Consider the following 11,824-nt stretch of genomic DNA (forward strand, 5'->3'; position numbering starts at 1 on the left):
GGTCAACTACTGTGTCACTGGAATTACTCTGTTCTAACTACTGATTATTGAAAATAGTTGTCCGATTTGTTTCAGGTTAGAAAATTTGATTCTACTTGAGTACAAGTTTGGGGATTCTACCCATTTTTGTGTTTCACATAAAATAGCAAGATATTTTGCTTGATGTTTTCGAAATAAACTAGTGATTCTGGGTCATTCCACTAGGTGGCAGTAAGTATTTTTACCCTCTCGTAAAGTCTCAAAGAACAAGGCAACCCATCGCGCTTGCGCGTTTAGCTGTTTAGGCGAAAATGGCGGCACTGCTATTGCAGGAGCTGGATTCGTCCGAGCTATCTAAACTACCGACAACTCTTCAAAGCAAACTTGAGAAACTTTTATTAGACCGGCAGTATGAAATTGATTCTTTAAAAGCACTGCATGAACAGTTTCGGGTTGACAGCGGTGAGTTATTGGTGCTTTTTTTGGCTAACTGTTGGTGCTAAACGTGCTGAGTACAGAGGGATGAGTGTTAATGGCGAAAAGTTTGTTTAATTTAAATAGTCATTGTTTTACTTCCGATTTATTTGCCTCTAATAAAGCTAGTGGGTTATTTCAATAAACTTACTCTTTTTAAGCTGCTTAACGATTTGTAAAACCCCCGTTGAAAGCTAACTAAAGCTAACACAAGGAATTCCTTGAAGCTAACTGTTAGATTTGAGCTAGATAAGACAAAATGCTTCTCAGTAAGTAGATTTATGCTTATAGTGTTGGTTACGTTTCCTGTACAGAGCAACAGTTTTTCGAAAAAGTTGATCAACTTCAGCGGTGTCAGGCTGAGCTTTTGTCTCAAGCTCAAGAACATCTTAAAGTCAAAGAGGATTTCACGAAGCTTGGTAAAACACCCTTCGCTTTACTTCAGTTTTCCTATCTGATTTTCGCTTTTTTCAAGTCTTATAGATCAACTTACTGTTAAACCTTTAATGCAGATGAAGAACTGAAAAGTGTTTGTGAGAAGAACAAGGAAAATGAGTCTGCGCAGGAGAAGTTGTCAGCAGAGCAGGTAAGACGACACCAACAACAAAGATAACTACAGTCATGATTAAATAGACTGTAGTCTTTAAACATTTTTGAAGTATCCCTTGAAATCCAAAACACACATAAGTAGATTGATCACTGTCATTATTTGCTAAACAGTCAAATTTACATCTTTAAGCGAAATGGAAAAGTCATGTTTGAATAAGCACACCTTATAAATTAATTTATTATGGTGTGTTATCATATTATTTAAGACTTTTGGCCCACCTACCATTCCAAAACATGGCCCAAACTCCGCTAACCATCGTCTTTCCAACAGATTGCCTCCTGTTTGACTTTAATAGGCTTTTGTTTTCAAATGCATGACTGCAGGGCAATTGTATTTTTATAGCGCAACAACGCAATTTAAAGTGCTTTTACATGATTAACATGAAAATAAAACAAGCAAGCACCTTGCATTGCAGTGGCAAAGTAAGGTAAGGGAAAGCGCTGACAGGTTTATGATGTTCCAGTTATTAATCAGCAGATTTTCTGAAGGTTTGTTCAAGATTAGAGGAGCATAAAAACTGAATGCTGCTTCTCAATGTTTGGTTCTGATTCTGGGGATGCAGAAAAAAAAAACTAGAACCAGAAGGCCTGAGTGAACTGGAAGGTTCATCCAACAATAGATCTTTATTGTATTGTGGTGCTGAGCCTTTCAGTGATTTATAAGGTAACAACCATATTTTAAAGTCTATTCTCTGAGCTACAGGGAGTCTGTGTAAGGTCTTGTGACTACTAGACATATACGCATCATCACATCTCCATTACCAGGCTCAATGACAGTTTGTGTTGCTATGGCAGCACAAACTGTCATATATGGTGCTGTGGATGATAGCCAAACATTTCTACTTTGGTATCGTCTGCTCAAGAAACTTATTGAAGTCTTCTTCATCCAGATGGAACTTTGCAGACCCAGTTTCTGCAGCCATATTATTTTATCAGGAACTTTAGCATTTAAAATAAATGCTAAATGAGATGTGTAGTCTCTGAGATTGAACTCTTAGCTTAGTTGTTTTCCCAAATTAAACACATTGCTTGGAGATAATTTGCTTAAAATGTATAAAAACTGACACTTTTGCCTATTAGCCTTTTTTTTTTAAAACAAAAGTGCCTTAAAGAGAAACATTTATTAAACTATGTTTACAATGTGTACAATGGTCGACAACATTTTTTAATTCTAATTCCTTTTAAATGAAAGAATTAGAATTTCTCATACACAAACAATTAAAATAGTTGAAGCAAACTTTGTGGCATGCTTACTTTGATGTTAGACTCAGTCTTGATTTAATAAAATCAACCACACGACTAGGATTCAATTTAACGTGTTCCCATTGAATGTGTGTACAGATCAAACAGCTGCAGATTTGTTACCACACTTTCAGATGGAATAAATACATTTTCCCTGGGCTCTAGCGCCATCACATTAAACACCTCCATTATTTCTCTTCAGACTTTGCTTTCGAAAGCCAAAGAGGAATTGGAAGGAGAAAAGCGGGAACTTGTGAGGACACTGGAGAAGAGGTCTCTGGAAGTTGAGAATTTAAATGGTAGGAATAAAATAATCTAACGGCATTATTTATAAATTTTTTATATTCTTTATTGGCATGTAAAACGTTTATTGGACTTATCAAGTTTTTTTGCTTTATCAGATGACTTGAGGCAGCTGAATGATAAGTTAACGGAAGTCAACACTAGTAAGTTGACTCTGCAGATGAAGCTGGATGAGCTTGAAGCTGCAGAAGTAAACATTAAAGTGAGTTCTGAAGGGATCTTTGTCTTCATTGAATATTACCTTTAAAAGCAAGCCTTTGATCAGCGCTGTCTGTCTCTCCAGTACAAGGAGAAGCGAATGGAACAAGAGAAGGAGCTGCTGCATGGCCAGGTGTCTTGGCTTAAAGACGAACTGAAGGCAAAGACGGAGGGACTGCTCGCCCTGTCCAGGGAAAAGGGGAATGAAATCTTGGAGCTGAAATGCAAACTGGAGAACAAGGAAGATGAGGTGAGGATCTTTTTATTTCATTTTATGTCATTCTGCTGTGATTCAGTTTGTGTTGTGATTTTAATTTCTAATCTTTTATCCAGTTTAACAATGTTATTTTTGATTTGCAGTTAACCAAACTACAGGATCAAGTGACCAGTTTGAAAACCTCAAATGAACACCTTCAAAAGCAAAGTGAAGAGATGATCAACAAACTAAAAGAAGTGTGTATTTAAAAATTGCCTAAATTAAAGTTCCCAGTTTTAGTTTATTGGCATATTTTGAAAGAAATGCATGGAATGCATTACTTTTTTGTTTTTTTTGTGTGTGTGTGTGCTCTTTGGATGGTTGTTAATTCCTTTTTTTTCCAGGCAAAGGAGCAGCAGGCCATCACAGAGGAGAAGTTTCGAAACGAGCTGAATGCCAACATTAAACTTTCCAACTTATACAAGGTGTGGAGAAGCCTAAGAGTAAACTTTGTGCTCAGTTGCAATGTTTTTTAGAATAACATTTGACTCTTTTCTGACAGGGTGCAGCAGCAGATTCTGAAGCAAAAAGTGAAGAACTGAGTCGGGCGGTGGAGGAACTACACAAACTGTTGAAAGATGCTGGAGAAGGTAAAAGCTGAGAGTTTCAGTCCAAACTTTGCTGAATTACGAAATTGGATACACAACTTTGATTTCTTTTTTTATTGTGGATTTTTGTTCATCCATACTTTTGTTCATATTTCTGGTTCAGCTTTTAGCTGAATATTTTATTACTCTTTTTTAAAGAGTCTTTAGTTAATTTAGATGGACTGTTTTTTTGTTTTGTTTGCTTTTTTGTCAAACAGAACCAGCTTTTAAGCACAGTCAATAAATAATCAGAATTGCTACAATTGTGGACTTTTGGAGACCAGATTCTTCATGTTATTTTAGTCTGCTTTATTAATCCTAAGACCAAGCTTGATCTCAGTTTAATATCATTATTTTCTTTCATTACTTAAGATGTGAACCTTTGAGTCTAAATTTGTTCAGAACCGTCTCCAAAGTAATATCCCAGATCTAAACTCCCCGTTTAAATTAAAAGAAAAGTTTAAATTAATAATTTAGAATTCAAAATTAATGATTAGCATTCCCTTAATAAATGCATGTAAACTTGTGGCTGCCAGTATCAAATATAAAAAAGAAATGTTGCCCACTTCAGCCAACAAAGTTCTTGAGGAAAAGCTGCAGGAGATGAACGGCGCAGCGGACAAAACTGTTAACGAGTTAAAGGAGAAGATCCAGAGCCTTGAGAAAGAGCTGGACAACGCCAATGACCTGTTGTCAACTTCTAAACTCAGAGGTCAGTTGTGCTACACTTACTTCATGTTCAGATTTTAAAATGCATTTCAGTAGCATCTCTCTTTAAAAACTTTTTTTCTGATCAGGACCTGCTGGTGCGAGCGTGGTGGCAGAGGACCAAATAACAACAATGTCTCCAACAGCGGCTGCTGTGTCCAAAATAAAACCCGGCATGAAGCTGACTGAAGTAAGCAAATCAGCTTCCTGGTTGCAGCCGTCATTCAGACCATTTCCACAAAGTCTTAGAACATAAAATTTGCTCCAGCATTTTCCCATGCCTTATTACACATGGGAACAAAGAAAAATAAGAATGGAAAACATTTACATTTATAAACGCTTCACCGTGTTCTATTTTACAGAACATAAAATTCAGACTTCTAATTCTAATGTAGACTAGAACTGTTTATCATTTTCAATATAGTGCTAAATTTTTTATGTTCAAAATGTTGCCAAGCAGTTTCTTTGTCGACATGCTTGACTAAGCGAGTCGTGTGTTTGCAGTTGTACACGGCGTATCTGGAGAGCCAGGAGCAGCTGCAGCTGGAGCGGCTGGAGAACAAGCGCGTCAACAAATATCTGGATGACATTGTGCAGGAAGTCGAAGCCAAGGCCCCCATCCTGAAACGGCAGAGGGACGAACACGAGCGCATGCAGAAGTCGGTGGCCAGTCTGTCAGCCAAGCTGGAGCAAGCCATTAAGGTACGTGACATTAACGAGGTGCAGGTCTGTATGGGTTTATATTTTCCTTAACACTGGACTGAAAAATATTAAATTGATACTTTTATGTAAATGACATGTTCAGTTTGTCACATTAGAACTACAAACTTTAGTGTACTATGGAGAGATTTTATGTGGTAAACCAACAAAAAGTAATGCATTACTATGGATGAAAAGGACCAAGGTCCAAACCCCATTTTATATCCGATTATCGGAATAATAGATTATTAATATAAACAATAGTAGAAGCATTCATCATTTTATTTCTTCTACACAATCAGTCACTGCTTTGTGTTGGTGCATCACATAAAATCCCAGTGAAATTATTTGAGGTTTGTTGCTGTAATGCGAAAAGGTTCAAGCATCGGTCTTGCTTCTGCCGGGTCCTGAAAGTTTTGTGCTTTATTTTACAGGAAGTTCACCGTCTGCAGAACGAGGCTGACGAAGCCAATAAGCAATCCACTCTCCTGGAAAGAGACAACCAGAGATATGAACTCCAGGTGGCTGACATGGCTCAACAGGTGGGTTCAAGCTTCTCTTCCACCTTTATGCATTTTTATGTCCGAGGAGATTAAATTGATCTAAAATCCTTTATTCATTCTGCCAGGTTCGAGTGCTGCTCATTGAGCTGGAAGAGGCCCGTGGAAACCACGTGCTTCAGGAGGAGGAAGTGAGCTCAGCCGACATCAGCAGCACATCAGAGGTCATCAGCCAACACCTGGTGACCTTCCGCAGCGTGGAGGAGCTCCAGAAGCAAAACCAGCGACTCCTCGTGGCCCTCAGGGATCTGAGTGACGCACAGGAGAAAGAAGAGCAGGAGAGCACTGGCAATAAGTGCGTCTGTTACATCTTTAATATCTTCACAGATAGAGGGATAAAATCCCTAAAAATCTGATTCTAAATCTGATGATGTACTCTTCTAGGCGTGTGGAGCTGGAGCAGAGTTTGGAGAAAGCCCAGGCAGAGTTGGAGTCGCTGAAGGAACAGCGCAGCCAGCAGATTAAGATGACGGAGTCCATCGTGAGGCAGAGGGACATGTACCGTGTGCTGCTGGCTCAGGCAACGGGAGTGGCTTTCCCTCAACAAGGTGAGGCAGAGATCACTCTGAGAATCCGCCTTTGCATCTATTTGAATGAAGGTCCTATGTTTGCAACTTCCAATTAAAATCTAATTTGATTTCCAGCATTTCAGTCTACTTTTTTTGTCCAATAAACCTTTTACTGATATGGCTTCACTCATGTTATTGACATGTTTAGGAACACCACCGGAGGAGTTTTCTCTGACATCAACCCCCCGACGTTCACCAACAACCACTCCCACCACTGGAGCTCCCACTGCACTCGTGACCATGGCCGAGTCTGTCGAGGTGCTGGAGGCCAAGGCAGCGCTGCGGCAGGTGACCAACAACTTATGCACAACTTGCAAGTGTTTGCATTTGAATTTTATGCATTTTAAACTTGCAGGTAAAACTCAAGCAGCTAAATCTTTCATTCCTGAATATACAGAATCCTATAAAAACATACAAGAAGAAAACATAACTAAAGTTTAAAACTGGAAAAGATTTTATTTTGGTCATGTGTGGAAAAACAATCAATAGAAATCCAGTATTTTGACCTGTATTTTTGTAAATGATCATTAGCTTTAGGGTGGCCACCAGATAGCGTTGTTCACTCTACAGAGAAGAGGTCTTTGCAAACCATTTCTTATGTTTGCAAGGAATCAAAGTGTTGTAAAAAATATCCTAAGTGTTTCTTTACCAAGTTGCAGAGGAAAAAATAATTATCACTGCTAAAACATATATTTTAGAATACTTTTGTAAAGAACACCACAGAACTGCTGCAAACAGGTTTTCTTTAAAAACTCACATCTTTTGGCATGGAAAAACTTGACGTGGTATGAATTAAGTCTTACTGTATTGTAGTTACTTTATCCCCCCTCAAACAGAAGATAAATATATATGAAAGTAAATACATTTGTCTGATTTTATGTTCAGTTGCAGGAAGTGTTCTCTGCCTACAAGAAGGAGCGTCTGGAAAGCGATAAGGCGATGAACGAGCAGAATGAAAAGCTGCAGGAGCAGCTCTCTGACCTCCGCTCTCAAAATGCCAAAACATCAACTCAGCTAGAGTTTGCATCAAAGAGGTAAAGTTCAATGAACCAGATCTAGTTCTTCTAAACTTCTTAGAAAATAAATTAGATTGTGCGGAAATGTTACTCCCCTGACTTCTGCCTCTGCAGGTATGAGATGCTGCAGGATAACGTTGAGGGCTACAGGAAAGAAATCGCCTCACTTAGAGAGAAAGAACAGAAAACGGCCGCCGCCACACAGAAACTTGAGCAGAGTGTCCACACGCTAAATGAAGATCTGAAAGCTGCAAAGGAGAAACTTACCTTGACTGAGGTTTGCTAGCTTGTTTCCTAGTGTGCACTGGAAAGAGCCTAAGAAGGGTTTAGTGGTTAAATGAAAAATCTGCAGAATGTGTTGATGTTTTTTTTCTCCAGATAATCAACTGTCAGAATAATCGATTACTAAAATAATCATTACAGCCGTGGTTTCTATTCACTAATTAGTTGACTTCTAAATCTATTGAGCACACTGTATTTTATTTAGCAATATCAGAGTAAGGAGAGGTGAATATCTGTGCATTTCTCAGTTTTTAGTCTTTTATTTGAAGCATGTTGAAAATATCTTGCCATTCTCTTCACACGTCACAATTATCCACTCCTGAAGACTTTTGAGGGGCTCTTTTTCTTAGGTGAATCGAGCTACCTCATAATTTATCTCATCTCATCACTCAGGGTCAGGCTGAGAAGCTGCGCAAGGAGAGAGACATGCTGAAGCTGGTGGAGTCCAGGCTGAACCAGGAGAAAGAGACGTTTGTGAGCCAACAGCAGAACCAGAACCTGCTGCTGACCAATCTCCAGACCATACAGGTAACTGAAGACTTAACTTTACCTACTGTAGTAAGGATCAGGTAGCAGAAGCTGGAAATGTCTGTCGTTCTGTACTTCAGGCCACTCTGGAGCGTTCTGAGGCCGACGCACGTCAGCGTCTCAACGGCCAGATCGAAAAGCAGGAACTGCAAATCTCCCAGCTTCAGAAGAAGCTGGAGCAGGAAGTGGAACAGCGCCATCTGTGCAGCAGGAACCAAGAAGTAAACACCATGTCGAAGATATTTTCTGAAATTAATTGATGTGATATGTACATATACAAAAAAACATTATTTTTTAATCTGCAGATCCAACTAATGGACGTCAAGAGGCAGCTGGAGACGCAGGTGGCCTTACATCAGAAAACCAAAGAGCTGCTGAATGGGGCCGAGTTGGAGCTCAACACCCTGAGGATGCAGCAAGGCCGCCCCGAGGCACGCCACACCCTGGGCTCTCCACCCACACCCGTCTTCAGAGGTTAACATAACTACTTTTATTTTTCTACTTTAATTTTTATTAACATTTTCACTGGATACCAACATGTAAGGATATACCACAGACAGTGTTGCAGCCCCTCCTCACAGCATCCAGAACATAAAGTAAATGTATATTTAGACAGAAGAAAATTGTAAAAGGGAAACAAAACATCTCAGTTGCAAGTGTCTGGAATCTATAAGCATCTTTTGATGATTGTGTTGGATTTCCTTATGTCTCTTCTTGGATGTCATAAAGAATGAAGACCAGTTGTTTCCTCAACAATATTCAGTCATTGTATTGAGGGAGCAGTTAACTGGGACCAGCTCCTTGTTGGGGCTTTTGTTTGTAAGCAATTAATAGAATATTAAATAAGTACACATCTTCCTTCAAAATGTTTAGTTTTATATTTCCAGAATGAATTTTCTGAAAATCTTTTGTTACGGGGAACCCACAAATAGGTCTGTGACGATAACAGGTTTTGCTGGACAATAAATTGTCCCAGAACTTGTGATAAACGATAATGTTGTTATTTTGAGACCATTTTCAAGTAATATGGTAATAATAATGTCATAATAAAGCAAGAACACATTCTCAAACATAAATAAACTTTAAGTTGGTACTGGAAGACATTTGAAATATACAAAATAAATTAAAAAACAACAAATAAATAAATTATGAAGTCTCTGTAAACAAAATTGTCTTTCAAAGACTGAAGATCCGTTTTGGGAGAAAAGAGAAAAACGATAAATCAAGTAAATTAAAATTGAGTTTCTTTTCATTTTTAATGCGATTAATTGATTTATTGTGACAGGCTTACCCACAGATTCTTTAAATTGTAGCATTTACATTTCTCCAAAACAAGTCTAATTTCTGTATTATTTCCACAGAAATAATACAGAAGCAAATATGGAAAACCTGGTTTACTTTGTCTTTATCTAGTGAGATTTTTCCACCCAAACTCTCCCCACAGTTTGTTGTTCTGCTCTGACTTATGCAAACATGTTGCCATTCTTCTGATGTCATTTCCATTTTGGTTTCTTTTTCCCCGTTACTTTTTTTATATGCACGGTTGATGTTGGTGTATTTTCTTGGCATAAAGACTTTTACTAGAACTATGCAGGAGAACTGTATAGTTTATTGTTTAAAGCGTATTTAAACATAAACATGTTTTCACTGGATGTTATAAAGTCTGCTTAAATGAAGCAGTTAATTGGTTCTCTTTCAGATTATTTAAATGTGCGTGCAAAGAATGTAATAAAACACAATTACACCGTTTTGTTTTTAACGGTTGTCTGTATTGTTGTGGTTTGACCCAGTTTTAGGTTATTTGATGGTTTCAGCCACACTTTTTTTTTTTTTTTCTTAAAAGACTCGAGACTTGAAATGATTTTGTTTTTCCTGTAGGGAAAAATGCACGCTCCCCAAGCTGTTCTGTCTTGTTGCAGGCCTGCAGGGTTCAGATCAAGAGAGGGAGGAGCTCCAGGGCCGCCTGCAGCTGGCTGAAACCCGGGCAGAGGAACTGGCAGAGAGCCTGAGGGCCGCCACCTCCAGCATGGAGCAGTACAGAGCCATGGCTCAAAGCTTGGAGGAGTCCCTGGAGACAGAGAAGCAGGTCAGGACGCCGTGTAGACACCACCAGTTTACAGGACTCTCACATCATAAACTGCTTATATGTTTTACCATCCTCAGTGCTGTAAAGCGAGTTATAGAGAAATTCCTTTCGGTTTAATACATTTGACCACTTTATTTTTATGCCAAAACAGTGATGGAAAAACACTTAGCCATGAAAGCACGCACAAAGAGCCGCCTCACAATACTATAAATTGTTTAAAAACAAGATTTTATGAATGGCAGTAATATTTTGGAAACAAATTGTAGTGTCTAAACAGACCATATCAAATTAGGGCTGGCAACATTTCTGTTTGTCATTCACAGCAAAAACACAAAATTTCACAAAGTATTTCTGTTCTAGCTTCTATTGCAAATATCTTAGTATGCTGGAAAAAAGACAAAACTAACTTACAAGTAACTTTTCAGTGAGATTTTAAATCAATGATTCCTTCATATTAATGAAAAAGTGTGAGCTATGAGTGAAATTATCTGCCAGTGGAACAAGACTATTTTTTTTATTTTTTTATTTTTTACTTATAAGTGAAAGAATCTTTTTCATCAATATTAAGGATTTATTGACTTAAAACAAGTTCCTACATGTTCCTGAAAAGTTACTTGTAAGTTAGTTTTGTCTTTTTTTCAAGATGTTTTTCTAGAAACTTGACCAAAAATACTTGATAAGATTTTGATTTTGCAACATTCCTATAAATTACTCCTAATATACCAAAGAAGTATTAATTTAAATGGTCAAACAAAAGTTTGGCTCCTGATGTTGCTTGGAGAACAGAAGTCCTCCTCTTGGTTTTTATCTTCATTTCTTCTGACGGTTGTGTTGACTTCTTTCCCACTCCCCAGGTAACGGAGCAGGCTCGCCTGTCAGTGGAGGCTTCTTTGAAGGAAGCTCAGGAGCGACACCGGACGCTGGAAGAGAAACTCCAGGAAGCAGAGAAGGAAAAGCAGGACTTGGAGGAGAGCAAGAGAAAAGACCTGGCATCTCTAGAGGAGCAGGTCTGAAATCCACCATCATCAAACTATGGAAACGGCTGGAGATCATAAATTAGCATGATGGGCTTCTCCTTTTTCTCACACTTGTTGTGACATATCTACTGGTTTGTGTGTTAGATTAATGACCTGAAGAGAAGCCTGAGCGATGCGCAGACAGATCACCAGGCTGTGCTGCAGCAGCTGGAAGTAGTTGAAGCCCACAAGCAGCAGGCTCTGCAGGACCAACAGGAGCAGGTAAGCATAACCCAACAAACAGCAGTTTAGTTTGTTTTCAAGCATCTGTGAAGATATTGCAACATGCAGGTGCAAGGTAATAAATTAAAACATTTAAAAATTTGTTGTTTTTTTTATTCTAGCATTGATACTTGCATAGATTAATATACCTACGTATTTGTTTTGAATACATTATAAGGCAATAAAAAAAAGAAACCATGCTGATGACATAATGTGATGAAGAGCTACAATAGTCTTCATAACTGTGATTATAGTAGTGTACAGAAAAGGAGTGGAGCAAAATGAAATTCAACATTTTCTTCTTAAAAACAGCAGGAGGAGAAAGTTATTCATTTTGCTCTTTGCATCATTTAACCAGTTTTCCTTAAGAATAATGACGTTTATACTCCGAATATTTCTCCTAATCTATCAGTTTTTGTAATGTGCATAGTGGCTGTAGCATTTTTTCTACAATCCACACAAAAATTGAAGTGTGATAAAAACCACCGAA

The 11,824-nt window shown here is 38.3% G+C and overlaps 1 protein-coding gene across 1 annotated transcript; it reads left to right on the plus strand.

The window, feature by feature from the left end:
• Positions 1–254: 254 nt before the first annotated feature.
• On the plus strand, positions 255–11,334 carry LOC106936156 (nucleoprotein TPR-like; the record flags this gene model as incomplete). Its single annotated transcript, XM_015016984.1, has 24 exons — positions 255–441; positions 768–872; positions 966–1,039; positions 2,507–2,603; positions 2,706–2,809; positions 2,891–3,055; positions 3,166–3,258; positions 3,406–3,486; positions 3,564–3,651; positions 4,220–4,360; positions 4,446–4,546; positions 4,861–5,058; positions 5,490–5,597; positions 5,684–5,910; positions 6,000–6,163; positions 6,333–6,472; positions 7,070–7,218; positions 7,315–7,477; positions 7,876–8,010; positions 8,091–8,231; positions 8,316–8,484; positions 9,930–10,096; positions 10,951–11,103; positions 11,218–11,334. Coding segments are annotated over exons 1-24 (3,231 nt in total), but the record flags the coding sequence as incomplete, so codon positions are not given.
• Between the last annotated feature and the right edge of the window lie 490 nt (positions 11,335–11,824).

This window comes from Poecilia latipinna, unplaced genomic scaffold (genome assembly GCF_001443285.1).
Source record: "Poecilia latipinna isolate Pla-1442-1.1 unplaced genomic scaffold, P_latipinna-1.0 Scaffold2087, whole genome shotgun sequence".
Taxonomy (NCBI): domain Eukaryota; kingdom Metazoa; phylum Chordata; class Actinopteri; order Cyprinodontiformes; family Poeciliidae; genus Poecilia; species Poecilia latipinna.